Source organism: Buteo buteo, chromosome 11 (assembly GCF_964188355.1).
Source record: "Buteo buteo chromosome 11, bButBut1.hap1.1, whole genome shotgun sequence".
NCBI classification, from domain to species: Eukaryota; Metazoa; Chordata; class Aves; order Accipitriformes; family Accipitridae; genus Buteo; species Buteo buteo.
This window is the reverse complement of record NC_134181.1, coordinates 4,698,992-4,714,916: the sequence shown is the minus strand read 5'-3', so window position 1 is coordinate 4,714,916 and position 15,925 is coordinate 4,698,992. Positions and strand designations below refer to the sequence as shown.

Sequence of the window (15,925 nt, the reverse complement as noted above, 5' to 3'; positions counted from 1 at the left end):
AATCAGAATCAGATTCAGCCATTGTATTAAGCCAGTTTTATGCCAGAGTAACTAGAGATTTGGGGATTTACATCAGATCTTAAAATCTACAAGTGCCTTCCACATTCTTATCATCAGAAATATGAGAGTAGAACTGTCTAGGACAACTGTATAAATAGGATTTCTACCTGAGTATATGTTTTAATCAGTTTCTAAATCTCTGCTGAGCATCAATTCCTCTAATAGATGAATAATGGTAACAACAGTATATTCATTAAAACATAGTATAATGTACTTGAGTATAGAATCTTATTAAATTGCATTCTTCAGGCAAGAGTTGTGTACCAAAACCCATTGGATTTCACTTGTACTTGGGCACTCTGTATGATCCCTTGAAGATTTGCCTTAATTCTTACTTATTTCACTGAAATCTTGTGACTTAGGAGACCTTAATGAAACACGTTATCTAACATGATTATAAATAATATTCTTGAACGACGATAAACATCTAAAAAATAGCACAATGTGTTGTACTTGTGAAAAGAGGGTGAATCTTCATTCTTCAAAACAGAAAGCTGCTCTTTTTTTCTTTTTTCTCCTGACAAAGTCCCAAACAAAGTAGGTGAAAATATCAGGGCTAGCATCATCGTGTAGTATTGGAAAACATGGCATGATATCCAGTGGTAAGCTTCTTCTTGAGCTGTCTGACCTTTAATCACTGGTGAATAAAACCAACATGCTGTCAGATCTCTGTTATTTTTCTCATGGGGGTCACTCTGCCTGAAGTATCAATGAAGCAAAACCTTTGAGAGCTTATATTCAAGGTCACCACAACAAGAGGCAATACTTTGTAGTCTGGGAAGTACAGCAAAAGAAAAAAAGAAACATATCTAAACAAGCCAGTTCTGTTTGTTTAACAGTGAACCAGGCAGTTGTTATGTCAAGCTATAAATGAAGCTGGGTTTGTTTTTACTTTTACCACAATATTTCGTTTTTATTTATGTTTTAAGTGAGCTGCGCTTCAAGACCTTCACAAAGAATATAAACTCTCTGTTTATCATTGTACATCAATGATAGGTATTTCTGTTCTTCAGGCACTTCCAATGCAATGTTTTAGGCCTTGTCTGTACCAGGTTTCAATCACTTATAGTTATTTTGCCACGAAAGGCTGTGTGGATGCTAAGAACAGATCATTCGGTCCTACAGACCTGTTAAGAAATGAAAATGTTGTATTTGAAATATTTTTTATTATCATATTTGAAAATAATACTTGCCCACTGAAAGCCTATGGGGGGAAAAGAAAGGGTTAGCCACCACATAAGAATTAATCTCTAACAAAGAATTATAACTAACTTTGACATTGTGATTCATGCATTAGATAATATGGTTTCAGTGCTAAGCTACGTAATGTAAAGTATAGAATTGATAATTGATGGAATCCGATAAATTGTTTTAGTTGGGATTGTTTAGGCAAAAGAATGGATACCTTCCTAGATTTCTTATTTGTATAAAGTTTGCTAATATCCTTTGCTTTAATTTGTTACTTAACTTTGATCCACCATTGAAACTAGTTTGTTGATTTGATCATGACTTGTTATTTGGTAGGATTTTATTCTTTCTTCAGGTCAATATTACCAGAAATACTTTAGTTTTCTGTGGTATTATTTTTAGTAGATTTTTTAAAAAATAATGCTTACATTTATACCCATAAATGAACTGACTAAGGAACTGTAATGGTCTAGTGCTGAATATCTCACGGTTCAGCCCAGGTGCCGTATTACTTCCTTTCTTGAGTTCTCAATGTACCGTACAAAGCAAATAAAAATGCTATGACAGAATTTTGTAGGCTATGTCAGCCTCTGGTGTGCCCATCTAAGGGAGAGGAAAAGACTGGATCCTGTGCTGCAGGAGTATGTGTTCCACTAGCTAAGTAGAGAATTAGCAGCATCTCGGTCCTCCCTGTATTAAGTGTGAGGTAAAAGAGGAGTGAGGTTTTTCCTCTGTACATCCTTTAGGAATCTGTGCAGTCAAAAGTGTTTACCTTATTGCACTCTCTAGCAGAACTGTATGCTGTAGGATTTTCATGTTAAAAAAACCTTCATCGCTCAAAGGATAGCCTGGCAATGGAGTGTGTTGTTGTTTTTTTTTAATTGAGGCTGATGTAATAAGCCCATAAATTTGTACAAATTGACACTAGAATAATGTAGGCTTTAATCATTACAAAATTTCTTATTGACAGAAATTATAATGTCTAACCAACTCTGAAACTGTGCAAGACTTTAAAGTGAAAATAGAGATCTTTCTTTTATTTCAGAATTGTCATGTTCATGATAATATCCTGAAGACTTTCTACCTGTAGAATTTAAAGTGAAAAAGATACCTGCGTAGTTCATTTAGTGAAATGTAATTAATATGGATGGGAACAAAGCATTCAAATACGGGAAACTTATGCTAGAGTCGTATGTCTGCTGCAAACCAGATACACTAGTCTTTTGTTTTTGGCTCAGTAGCAAGTAAAAATAATGCAAATACAAGTACAAACCAAGTATCAGGTGAAACTACTTAGCGGTCTTGATGAGATAATTATGTATTGTACCCACCTGGTTCTCACGTGTGAAGGCAGCATAATTTTACACGTTCTTGCTAACTGCATTCTGTTGTCTGTCCACCTTTCCCTTAGGAACGACTGTGATGCGTATGACAGCATTTGACGCTGACGACTCTAGCACAGACAATGCTCTCCTGCGGTATAACATCCTCAAACAGACGCCTACCAAACCATCTCCAAATATGTTCTATATTGACCCAGAAAAGGGAGATATTGTTACAGTGGTGTCACCTACACTGTTGGATCGTGAGGTAAGTGAACATTTTCCTATCGCCAGCCTGACATTTTAGTGTTTGTGTCTATAATCTTCTGTAATGTAAAAAGAGGTTCAGAGTATTGCAGGGGTGGGGATTCAGATTTTCAACTTTGAGGAGTCTTCTAAGATTTTTGTTTATTTCTTATTTGGGCATAAGAAGTTATATACTCTGATCAATATTTATAAATCTAGTAATACATAATTTCTGGGCAAGATATTTAGTGTTAGATGGTGAGAGCAAAGATCTCAGGAATAAGTTGAATTCAACTTAGAGTTGCCAACTGACCATTTGGAAGTGAAAAAAACCCAAACTGAATTGTGCATATACCTTGCTATGAGGTTGTTACAGTCTGGTGCTTTAAATAATTTTCTAGAATTTTCTTTTTATTAAGTGGACTTACTGGACTAATTAACTTGGTACCCCATAGGCAAAAAATGAAAATACAAAAAAGGAATAGTAAAGGGGCAGGTAGACTGCATGTGGTTTTAAGGTGAATTACCATAATGCCAAAATCTATGTGTATTATAGATCATTAACATTATGAGAGTGTAAACTGATAGCAAAGTAACCTTAGGTATGATCATTTTATGTTCAGAAGATAATAAAGTAGAACCAATCTGTTAAGACAAAGGTTTAGTTATCAGAATATGAGAGATCTGGGCACCAATACAATGATGACCCTAAACAGTTACTCTATAAATCACCATTTTCTTCGATTACGTAGACCTGTGTGCATCCTGCAGATGACCAAGTAATTTTTCTGCAGGCTGTTTCAGGTATGTGTTGATATACTGAACTTGTCTTCTAAGTTGGTTAGATTCAGGACTGGCCAGTGGTCTCAATATTCAGAACATTATTTCTCATTTTAACCAGATGAAAATTATGCCCATACCACTTCCCATTTTAGGTGAGTAGTCCTTCTGCAGGCTTTTCCAACATTAGACATTGACTGGGTAAACCAGACACATATTCCAGTTAAACTAAGGTCTGGGCCTGTAGTTCTGTCTTTTCAGTTTCAAGAGATTCCAATTTTTTCATACTTGTGTGGCTGGCCACAGAATCACGCCCAAGTTAAAATTCTTATAATCACTACATTTTTGCCTCAAGTTTCCCTTCTAAATTCATTGTTTCAGTTCAAAAGCTTTATACTGTTTTCTGAAGTCAGTTTAGGTGTTTTTATTCCTAATAGATAACCATTCCCCAGATAAAACCGATTTACTCAAAATTAGAAAATCAATGGAAGGGAATGAACATGCCTGCTTTTTCCTAGTATCTTCCAAAGGTCACTGGTGATTCATGAAATAATGATGCTATCTCCATACAAGAAGTGTGGTCTCAATCGAATGGGTATTATGGCTGGGTAGTATATCCTGAAAGCAAGATCTGAATTCCTCATGATTTTTAATAATAGTCGATTCAATACCTTGACTTTGAAGGTGACATGGCAAGCTGCAGTCTTGTTGAAACTGCAAAGTAATTTTTGGTGTTGCTGCAAATGCTGTATGTTTTATGAGCCAAATGTAGGGCTGTGTAAAATTTTAACGCTAATAACAAGCATTATCTGCAGATAAAGTCAAGTCTAATATTATCTTGTCAGGTGAAAGGCTTGGGAAAAACTATGTTTTCCATTTCTTCACAAGGTGCTCTGTGTTGTGCTCTCTGTCATCTTGGTGGGTTCAGCCTCTTGTCCTCCTCCCTGCTTATGTATGTCTTCTTTAGAAACTGGTACTCATGCCTCCCTTTTTTTAGATCTGTGGAGTTAGCCATTCATGGTCAAAGATGCATAACTTCTATTTTTAACCGTAATAGCAGCTTTTGGGGACAAGCAGCCTAATCATCCTCTTCTGAACAACTCTGGGTCCCAACATAATCTTGATACTATATAAATGACTCTTATGTATTTCTATGTTGCTCGTGAAATTGAATTATTGTAAAAGAATTGTCTGCCTCGGGTGGAGAGGGACAGGAGTAACATGTGGAGAAGGAAATGTCTGTGTAGCTACTGCTTAGGGAATAAGGTACCTGCATATCACCAGGCTTGAAGAAATGACTTTCAGGATGCTGGAAAGGTGGTGGGCAGGAGGGAGTACTGTTTGCCACTCCTCTGTAGGATATCAGCTGATATTAGTGCCTTATTGTTATTATATTTTCTCTAGTGAACCTTTGTAGATCTTAAATGTTTTGGCCATTTATCACAATCTTCTATGAAGTGCATTGTAGAAACATGGGACAAAGAAACAATCTTTCCCCTGAAAACCTTGCTAGTAGCTGTGTCACATCAGAGGACAAAAAATGTAGATAGAGGCATTGAATGGTGGTTGGACAAAGACCGCATGAAAGAGTATTTGTGAACAGGAGAGAGGAATGCTTTTAGCTCCTCAGTTCTTACCCTTCATTGTTGGCATCTCAGTGGAGAATGTATTATAGTAGAGGTGCATAGAGAACAGCAAGTTTTTCTGTAATGTTTTCCATTGCTTGGAGAAAAGAATGAATGTGGAACAACTCAGCGGATCTGTTTTGATGACTGGCATTTGAGTCAGCAGTATTTGCAGGTAACCAGGTGTAGCTCACGAAGGTACACGCAGTATATATATGGGGGGGCGGGGAGGAAGGTACATTTCTGCTGGGGAATTCCACAGCTCCAGAAAGTGCACAACTTGGTCCTGGTGAATCTGATTATTCCTGACTGCCAATTCAAACTAGCGGCTTCTCCTAGATTTTACCTTAATTTGGGTCAATTGCCTGTGATTTTTCTGTCTTTTGCTAGCTCTATTTATTTTCTATTTGAATCTTAAAAGGGAGTACCAGTCAAAAGTGGATTATTCTTAGTTGTTCCTTGTAGGTGTACTATTTAAAACTGTATTAGCCCTAGACACCAATTAAAAAGCTAAATTAAAGTAAAAATTCTCTAGGATGGATATGGAGAAGGGAGAAAACTATTTCTCATTAATCATATGTATATGCACCGGAGGTTGATATGAACTCTTTTAAAGCATATTAAAACACTGATTAAAATTACTCATATTTTCCATCTCTTTTAGTAAGTTTTACCACTACTTGGATCTTGATGCTTTTGGGAAACTTTCCATTTCATTTATGACAAATTAATAAAATATGAATAGTTTGGGTTATTGTTTTGGGTTTGGTCTTTTTTTTTTTTTTTTAATAATTTTAGGTATCACTTCATGTTCGTGCATCAGAGGGAACAGGAGACTGGGGCTGTTGCCCAGTGGGAGATACTGAGACGTGGTGATACAAAGCATCTGGCAGGTTTTGCACATACTGTACAGTCTGTATTATTTTTCCATGTTTCAGCATTTTCTGAAAAGTTGCTATGGCATAGGCTCAGAAATTCTTGTTTCAGTGCAAAGAGTCAAAATACAGGCATTTGCCCTAAAGTAAAATAAAGTTTGGCCATCTAGAGAGCTCAGGTTTTATATCCAATTGAATATAAGTGGGAGAATCTTAGCATGCATAAGTAAACATCTAGGTTAATTTTAAGGAGATGAAAAACAAGTAAAACTTTTTTTTCTTCTGGTAATACTTTAGAATTAAAAGTAAATTCTAAGTAGATGCTGTCAAAATAAAAAAAAAATTTAAAAGAAAGGAAAAAGGAAAGAATTAACTTGTCTCTGGTGAACCTCAATTGTGTGTCTGCTTGTTCTTTTAGCTACACAGGATCAGCTTAAAATGAAGACAAATTTGTTAAATTCCTACAAGCCTTCAAAATTTCTGTGACTGGCATTTATTAGGTGTCTTGCTAAATTGAGAGTATGGAGATGGGAATGCTCCCTGCTGTGTTAAGTGACCTCTCCTTCAAAGGCTATTCCAAAGCTCTTCTGTGCATAAGGCAGCAGAAGGAATGTGCAATGTGTAAGGCATGGCTCTCTCTTTAGAGTTGTTTTCTTTCTTGCGCTGTCTAGAAACAGAAAAGTCATCTTAGGTCTTTCCTTTGAGTTGCCTGTCCACTTTGAGATCCCCAACCTAGCTATTGTACTTTTTTAGATTTGGTAATAATTGAATGTGTGTTTGATTAAACAGGGATGCGTGATAGTGTCTGCTTTGGAGCTCCTTCCATAGTATAGTATTGCCTACAAAAGCATTAAGCAAAAAAGCCATTCTCTCCAGTATGCAGAAGAAGCATATGTAGGAATCCCCCAGATTATATCCAGCAAGCTGCTGAGTGCTTTTGATTTCTATTGACATCTGCTGACGGAAGTTGAGTGCTTCATGCCTCCAAGGAAATACTTAGCACTATGCAGGATTTGTATTTATATACCAGTGTATTTTTATTTATAAATTTTCCAGATTCAAAATTGTTTCCAAAAGTGTGTGATCCTCAGGGTTTAAAGCAAAACTCAGATAATTTCTCAAAGAACATCCATTTTCATTTTCAGAAGGCAGGTAAGGACGTATTTTTGAAGATTAATGTGGTTTTTTTTCTTGTGGGAGTTAGGCATCCTTGAATGTGTCAGCAATAAAGATTGAAGAGTGTTAGGGGGCAAATTATACCTCCAGCTATCCATTGGAGAATACATTTTAATTCATAAATTCAGAGGAGAAGGATGCCCTCCATCAAAGTGTATGGTCTAAATGACCTGAAATAGAGCACAACAGGAAAAGAGAAGAAAAAAAAAAAGGGGGGGGGGGGGAAGGGGGGGGAGAGAGAAGAAGAAAAAAAGAGGAAAGAAACCTTGAGGAAATGTCCTGAATTTTGTGGTTTGGGGATGGAAAGTCCACTTCAAAGTGACACTTCCCTGCAGTGAAAGAAAAATAATGTTCCTCATGTGCATAGGAGGAGAAAATGCTTGTACTCTTGTAGAATCAACTCTTAAATTTCCTTTATGGATCAGTAATCAGTTTTTCTGCTTACCCACAATGCTGTTTTGCTAGTGTTACAGACTCCTCTGCTCTGCAGGAAAGCAGCTCTATGATTTGTATAAATTTTATGTGACTAAAGTACTATAAGAAAGCTGCCACCACAGTTGCTTAAGTGAAATATTTACTTTACTTCTCACAGTTTGAGGAGTAATATGCTTTTGCTTTTGATAGGAACTGCTGTGCTTAATTTGAATTAAAGTTAACAAGCAGTTCGAGGTATCTGCTACATACTGGACTATATGCTGTCACATATGTTTCTAAACACCTCAAGAAACGCAATTCAAGTATTCTGTGATTCTGAGAAACCCTGGGCTAGATTCAGTTAAATAAAATGCGTGTTCTCCACTGAGACTGACGCTCCATGTGCCTGCGCAAGCCATGCCACCATTTCAGTAAGCAAGTGCTATATTCTGTAACCATTTGAACCAATCTTGGTGCATCAATCTACCATTGTTTGAATCATATATACCTGTCCCTCTCTTTATTACTTGGAAACATGGAGCTGAAAGCCTCATGCCATAAATGATGAGAAACCTGGAGTTACATTAGCCCATCCTGCTCATGTTTATGTGGACCGTTTGTAATAACGTAATAGCTGGCTGAGCCTCCCGCTTAACGGGATAGCTCTAAGCTATAAACAACTGCAACAAAAAGCAGCGTATAACAACTAGCAAATACCCATTCCTGTCCATACGGTGATGAATGTCTGTACAGTGGCTAGCAATTTTTCAAGTCAACAGCAGCCCACCGATACGTGTTCACCAATACACTGTTCGCAAAAAGGAATGAATGCTTGCATAAATGTTCTTTACAGTATGCAACCGGTTCTGCTGTGATAAGTAAATCACAGTGTTCTTGTTGATAGGGCTTAAGTTCTCTGAAGGGGTAGCAGGAGGAAATAGAAAAAGCTTGTCCATTTCTACATATAGACACTACCCTCTTTATCCCTATTTTCCATTTTGGAGATATGTGTCTTAAGCAGTCAATATACTTATTACTTGATCTAAATGCAAATGCTGAACCAACAGTGCACTCTCATTTTTAATGAAAAGATATTAATCTTTGCAGCAAATGCATTCCACATTTGATCTTCATATTAACCTCTAAAATATTCATATTTACAGTGATTGTGGGAAAACGTATACCTTGGAGCATATCAGCTCTGAGTTGAAATAATTGTATCATTTTGTCTTGTCTTCTCTGACAAAATTCCCACTTGCACACCTTGAACTTGTTTTGCAATATAATAAGTTCCATAGCTGGACCACAATTTCTACAGTTTGGGGTTTTTTAGTGACAGATATGGCAATAGCTCCTATTTCTTTTCTGCTTAAAATACAAGATAAACAAGGCATTCATCCTTTTCCCTTGATTAATGCGTTCCTTATACTCTGGTTTCTGATGTCTGTAAATGTGAGGAGCAGTGGGTCTTCAGCCAGTGAAAAAAAGTGGTGGGTCTTTGGTCTCTTCTCAGAGATTATTCCATAGTCCATTGTATCTCAAATAGTAGAAAAGTAGAAAATGAGGAGAAGAAATCTCCCATTTATAACGCTAGCTTATGAACAAATGGACAGAGAGATGGAAGGTGCTTGTTAGTGAGATGTAAACTCATATTTGAAGTTGTTTACGATGAACTTCCCAGCATTTGGGCTTAAATGGCTGCAGTGAGAAAGAAGCTTACTTTGCTAGATGTACCATTTGATTCCTATTATTTTTTTGATGAGAAAGCTCATTAACCCATTCTTAAATCTTGAAAGAGGCTGTGCAAAAGAGGTAAATGAAAGTAAAAATTATATGTCAAAATATAAGTAGTATCATACAGGTTAGGAATAGTAAAGATTCCCATTGCCAGAACATTAGAAAAATTATTCATTTAAAAAAAAAAAAAAAAGGTCTGATCTACATCAAGCTGTAGTGGCAGAATTTCTGCAAATCTTTCATTATGTTGTTATATCAGTTTCTACTTTCATTTAATTCAACACATAATTTGATAGATTTTGTTTAAAAAAAAAAAATAATCTGACAATAATAGGGACCAGATTTTCTTTTCTATAAAAATCTGTGCAGGGTGAACATATTGCATCAGGAACCTCACAGGCAACCATTTCAGCACAATGTTGCTGACTCTTTCTGGAGAGTGAATATAATATCAAGATCACAAGGCAGATAAATCACTGAATGGCTTTTCTTCAAAACACTAAGCACAACGTGTAACAATCCTACCTCTGGAAAAAATAAAACCACTGGGTGCACAAACACATTTGCTTTCTTTGTAAATGACAGGCTCACTGAATAAGCTACTGCTTACACTCTGTGTCTTGCATTTACCTTTCCCACTCTGCACTGAGCATGACAAGCTGCAAAACCCCAGGGGCTGCTGGAGCTCCCTTCAAATTCTCGCAGCAGCTCCTGTGTGTGGATGGTTGAGCCCACAGCAGGTTTTCCTTCCCAGTCCTAAACTCTGGTTTGTCGACAACAACTTTGTAGGTAGAAACCCCTAGCCATTGCAGACTCCAGATTATCATCCTGCCAGCTCTGCTGGTGACATCTATGTGTGCGTGCTCCTTTACAATTTCATCCAATATAAACCGGGATAATTGCTATACATACTTCTTAAGCTTTTTAAACTGTAGATCGCAGGTGGGATAAATAATGACCACTTAACAGGCAGAGGTTCTGCAAGGACCTGTTTCCCCCCTCTGTGTGGCTGAACCACATGAAATCCCAAGCCATTTCTCAAAGGAATCTTTTTCCACTTGCTTTCTCTGTGTTTCCTTCTGATACTGAGAGAAGAAATAGAGCATTGCCAGCTCTTCATGAGGATCTTGGATTTATTTCTTAGATAGGTTACTGGCTCTTCGTTCCTCTAGTACGTTATCCACCATAATATGAAAACCACGTGATTCTCAACTATTGATGACTCTAAGCATTTTAAAATATATACTTCTATAATAGCTCACTTTCTGGAAAAGCTCTGTATTTTCCACAAGAAGATGTGAATATGATTTTTCGAACTTGCAGTTCTCTGTAGCTGCACTGAGAAATATTTATATTGTCTCTCTCTTAGGATTTTGGTATCACTAGCTCCTGTGGCAGGTATTTTGCTGATCCTCTAGACGTGTCACTCATCTAAACATCACGAGTTTCTCTGACACTGATGTATTGAAGAGAGATTTAAAAAAATGTCATCTTCAAGACACTTACTAAGAGTGACACAAAGCACGGTATCAGCTGCCCATATACTTTGAATAGAGGCTGATAAGTCAAATGTTATCTTTTTTTGGCTAGAGTTTCATTTTGTAAAAAAATTGAAAGGAATATTAGGTCTATGGATGTTTGATGTTAAAATCCCACTGTGACAAATGACTGAGAGGGGAAAAGAAGTGGTGTACTCATAACAAAATACCTTCAAGTGGCAGATTTTGCAGGGAGAGCTGGTTAATTACTAAATGCTTGCACATTCTGCTAGTATGAAGGGCCCAATGGTCACTAAAGTTCAGCTACAATGGAAAATAGTAAAACTTTGAAATTCCAGGTTGGAGACATACCATGCATTTTGTAGATACCTGAGGCAATGGTTTCAGTTCAGGAGAAGGAGGATTGGAAGGGCCAAAAGGTGAGAAAAATCTGAAAAATTCTCACTACCCATGTTTTTCAATCCTTTCTTAGGGCCAAGGAATATGACTATAAAAGGTTGAAGTAAGTCTCTATTGATTAATCCCAATACATCCTCTTTTTCTTGCAAATAACCCAAGTTTCCAAACAGATTTTGCTGTCTGGATAAGATTAACTCCTTGTTATAGAAGTAGTAAGGATGTATTGCAGTTAATCCTTGAAAAAACTTTTTGAGTTTTCTATCGTAAAATTTTGATTTTTGCATCAAGTATCAGTACTTTCAGAATGCTCAGTGCTTAAGAGAGCAAAAAGGAAAACATCTGGAAGTAGCCAGTTTACAACCAGCGTGACTCATGTAGAGTTAGTGCTGAAAAGTAAATGGAATTACTTCAAAGTCACTACAGGAACAATTGCTTAGCTACAGCAGAGTTGCAGCTCAGAGTACTTGGGACTCTACAAGAGTTCCCCCAGATATACTTCAGGATAGAAAGTTTTGTGTGCTTTAATATGAAAATCAATCACTATTCTTTCTTTTCTCAAAATACAATAAAGCTCTGGAAACTGAGTGGTCAACAACTCTACCTTTAGTCAAGAGCAGTATCAAATATATACTTATGTACTTGTGAGTGTAATGAACACATAGCCTTAATATTGTTGGAAATTCACCAAACATATATTCATCTGTATGCTCTGTTAACACCTTGGCAAGGGAGAGAATTACCTAGTGCCAGAAATTAGGATTACACACTAGTCATTTTCTCAAGAGAAAACAAAGAAAATGAAACCCTTGGATTAATGTTTAATACCAAAAAGGAAAAAAGAATCTAGCTATAAAACTGTGGGTCCAGATTGCTTAGCCCTTCTTTCTTCAACATAAAATGGTATTGTCAAATACATATATGGTTATTTTTAGTGTTCCACTAGCATAATTCAGATTTCCCAGAGCTGTTATTGTGGGATAATTCCTCTGGCATCAATGCGATATTACTTTTGATTCCCCAAATGCCAATCAGATAACAGGTTCATCTCTCTCATTTATTTTCACTTTCTTTTATCTTTCTTGTTTTCTAATGACTTTCTATTTTTAGAGTGTATGTAGCAAAAATTATTTAAAATATGCTGTTTTGTAGGAGATTTTATCTTAATACCATCAAAGAGAAAATTCTTTCTCTCCAAATTCTGTCTAATTGTACCTATCCTTTGTGCTGGAGTATCTAATTACAATAACATGAATTAAAATGTGTGTTGGGAGGGTGGGTTCAGCTTTTACTCTCAGTGTCATTGTATTCTTTTGGCTTCTGTAAAGCATTAGGTAGCATTTCTGTATTTAGTTGTGTTAACACCCCATAGTCCTCAGTCTGTACCATTAAGTTATATAAAACTCTATTCAAGGTTTAAAAAAAACCCAAACAAACCCCTCTTAGGCTACATGAATAACTAGTTTTTAGTTTTCTGTTTATATACTCAGTAAATCAATTAAAAGGCAATCTGAGAAGGCAGAGTGTGAATAATGTTGGTATATTTGATTGAATTATACCTTTTAGTTCTTGGAACAGATAAACACAGGTAAATACACAGAAATATCCTGAAGAAATATCCCTTTGAAGAGACCTGGAGATGCATAAATTGTTGAATTAAGCATGTATAAATATAAAGTCATCTTAATCACATTCTCTTCTGCTTCTCTTTTGGCCTAGAGAATCCACTAGTGTTTCACTTGTAATACATTCATGTAACTTTTAGCCTATTTGTTTTCAATTTTTATATATTGGGCAAAGTGCAAAAATTGAAATTGTAATTAAAATATAGCTGGAACATCCCAGAGAGACTAGTGACAGCCTTTGAATCTTTTTTTAGTTGTAAATGTTGGATATTACATCCTTATTATGTATATATAAACATTTCAGAAGCTCAAAATCTAAAGCATAAATGAAGTCATTCAATCCTGTGGTTCATTACTGTAGAATTAAAGTTCAATTTACCACAGAAAGGCTAGCCTTTTCTTTATATATGTTATATACTTTTTTGATATGGCTATGAAAGTTCCCTAAATGATTGATTTTTCCTTTCTGGAAGATCACTGAATTCTCTGTCAGTGATCAGAATGCTGCCTTTTATGCAAATAATTCAGTTTTTGCTGATGACTTTTTACAGTTTGCTTTTGACATCTTTAATTTGATCTGGTTTGTGTCATGGATTTTTTTTATTTTTTTTTGAAGGCAAACTCAATTTCCTTGAGAGGAAATCCATAAAGCATCATTCTCCCTGCAGAATGAGTATAAGTTGACTCCTTCAAGACCATATATAAATCACTCTTAAGGGAAGATATTGCTCACTCAGAAAAGTGATTTGTAAACACTTTAAGTTTCTGCCATATTATACTACTATCTTTAAATAGATACCTCCATCTAAAATATGAATTCTGCCTTGTAGGTTGATGGTACCATGGAGCAGTATTTATGAATGTTGACTTTAGTTTTTTGACATGCAGCGTATGATTACTTCAGCCCATGTTGCCTGACACTGCTCATTTAATGGTTTTTAGAATACTGGACCACAACCTGCCCTAGATGAGATGTTATTTTCAGTGTAAGAATTGAATATCCTTGCCACCTTAATTTTTCTTTGTAGCATTTATACTAGGATGTTGCCTTGCATAAAGTTTGAAAGTACACTTAGGCAGGCCGCGCACTGTATACGCTACAGATGAAATGCATGGTAGTGCTGGTAGGGGAGGAGAGTTACACTCTTTGAAATGGGGGATAATTTCACTGTCGTTCATGAAAATATTTCAGCTTTAAGAGACTACAACAGAAAAGAGGCCCTAGAATCTGGCCTTTGCTTCTGGAGTGAAGAGGAGGGGAAGTAAATTTTATTGCAAATGTATTTCAATTTAGTAAACATCTGTCATGTATATTTAAAACTGCCGTTTCAGGATTGTAATTATATCATCTGAAAATAAGTCCTCCTCAAAAGAGAATTGAAGTGACAGGCTGAAGAAAATGAAACATGACGTTGCTCGTTCTCCTTTCGTCCTAGAGCTAAAATTTAAATTAATTTTCTTCTTCTTGTCAGAAAGTATTTTAATTGGAAATTATTTTTGATTGCAGTTTTCAGAGAGGAATGGGATTCTTCTAGTGTGTGTGTATAGAAGCTGTTCAGTGTCTCCATAATATTTTACTAAATTAATGATTTGCAGATATTTTAAATAGTTGACAGCTGTACTGGTAATTCTAAAGAAGGTTAAAAAATTAAAAAACCTGAGATAAACGTAAAGATTTTAACCTTTTTTTTTTTTTTTTTTTTTTTTTTGTTCCTCAGCATCTTTGCATACAGCAATGTTGTGTTTGTTGCTATAGTTACCTGCTTGTTGGGAGAAATGAATATTTGATATTAGCGGTTACTAGACTGTAAAAATTAGATATGCTGCTTCGGCTCAATTTAGGTTTATCACAATTTTTTTTTTACAGCTGAATTTCCTTTAAAAATGTTGAAGGAAATTTATGGAGCCATATTCTTATGAGAGGTTACAAGTCTCTGTAGCCCTGGAAGTTCATTCACACTCATTCCACAGTCCTTTGATGAACTAAAACATCCTAATTAAATTTTCTTCCAATATGCTTTCATTTTCAGCTTTCAGACTGCTTACAATAGGAGATTTTCCTATTTATAACTTAATCTAAATATCCTCTGTGACAATGGTCGTCATGCCACGGCCATCACAGATGGTGGCGTTCTGGGCTGAAACAGAGTGACCTAGCCTACAAGGGATCGAATGTAAGTGTTTGGCTTATTATCTCATTTCTGAATTATCTCTGGTTTGGCATAATGCTTTTTTGACACCTGATTCAGCCGTCACCAGACAGTGAAGCACCAGAAGGTACAGGAATGCAACTCTAAATAGCTATCAAGGTAACAATTCAGTGGAAGTCGCACATTAGAGAGGAAAAAGGTCTGCATAGCAGTAACAAGAATATGTGGGTTTATTAGAAAAATTACAAGATTGAAGCAGTTGCTACTTTGACATTTACCTTAGCATTGGTACTTTACTGCATGCATGAAAATCTTTGGCAGAAAGATTGACTTAAGGAAGAATGTTGCTGCGATGTTTTCATGCAATGCTCTTTCATCCGTGAGAAGTGACAGAAATCCTGTTGACTGCATTATCTTTCTTTACCCTAATTGCTCTTGTCTTAGAAAATTCTGAATCATCTCTGTGTACTTTCATTAATGTATCCTTGATAAAATACAAAACTTACGGAAGAGACGAACGGAAGGGAGATCACAGTTTCCCTAGAGGATTTTTGCCTTTAAAATGAACCATGAGTGATAGGTGGTAAGTGCTGAAATGAGAGGGTTTTTCAGGGGAATTTGTCAAAAGTGTATCTCTAATATGTGGAAGTCCAGAGCTTTCCACTAATGTGATTAAATGTTTGAGAATACAAGAGAAAGACAGTAAAATCTGTGCTGATGGTAATAAAGGTCTGATTTAGGCTTTCTTGAGGTAACTGGAAAGTTGTCTCCATTGATTTTTGCGGCAGAATTTGCAGCAGGTCCAAGGCAGCTGTGCAGCTGAGCAGGGGAA

At 36.2% G+C, this 15,925-nt stretch overlaps 1 protein-coding gene across 3 annotated transcripts in view; it reads left to right on the top strand.

Annotated features, from left to right (window-relative positions):
* The window catches only part of CDH13 (cadherin 13), a 518,714-nt gene that overhangs the window by 358,267 nt on the left and 144,522 nt on the right, over positions 1-15,925 (top strand). For all 3 annotated transcript variants that reach the window (XM_075039933.1, XM_075039934.1, XM_075039932.1), the window contains exon 7: positions 2,660-2,838. In XM_075039933.1, the coding sequence (XP_074896034.1) occupies positions 2,660-2,838 (179 nt within the window). The remainder of the gene's footprint in view (positions 1-2,659; positions 2,839-15,925) is intronic.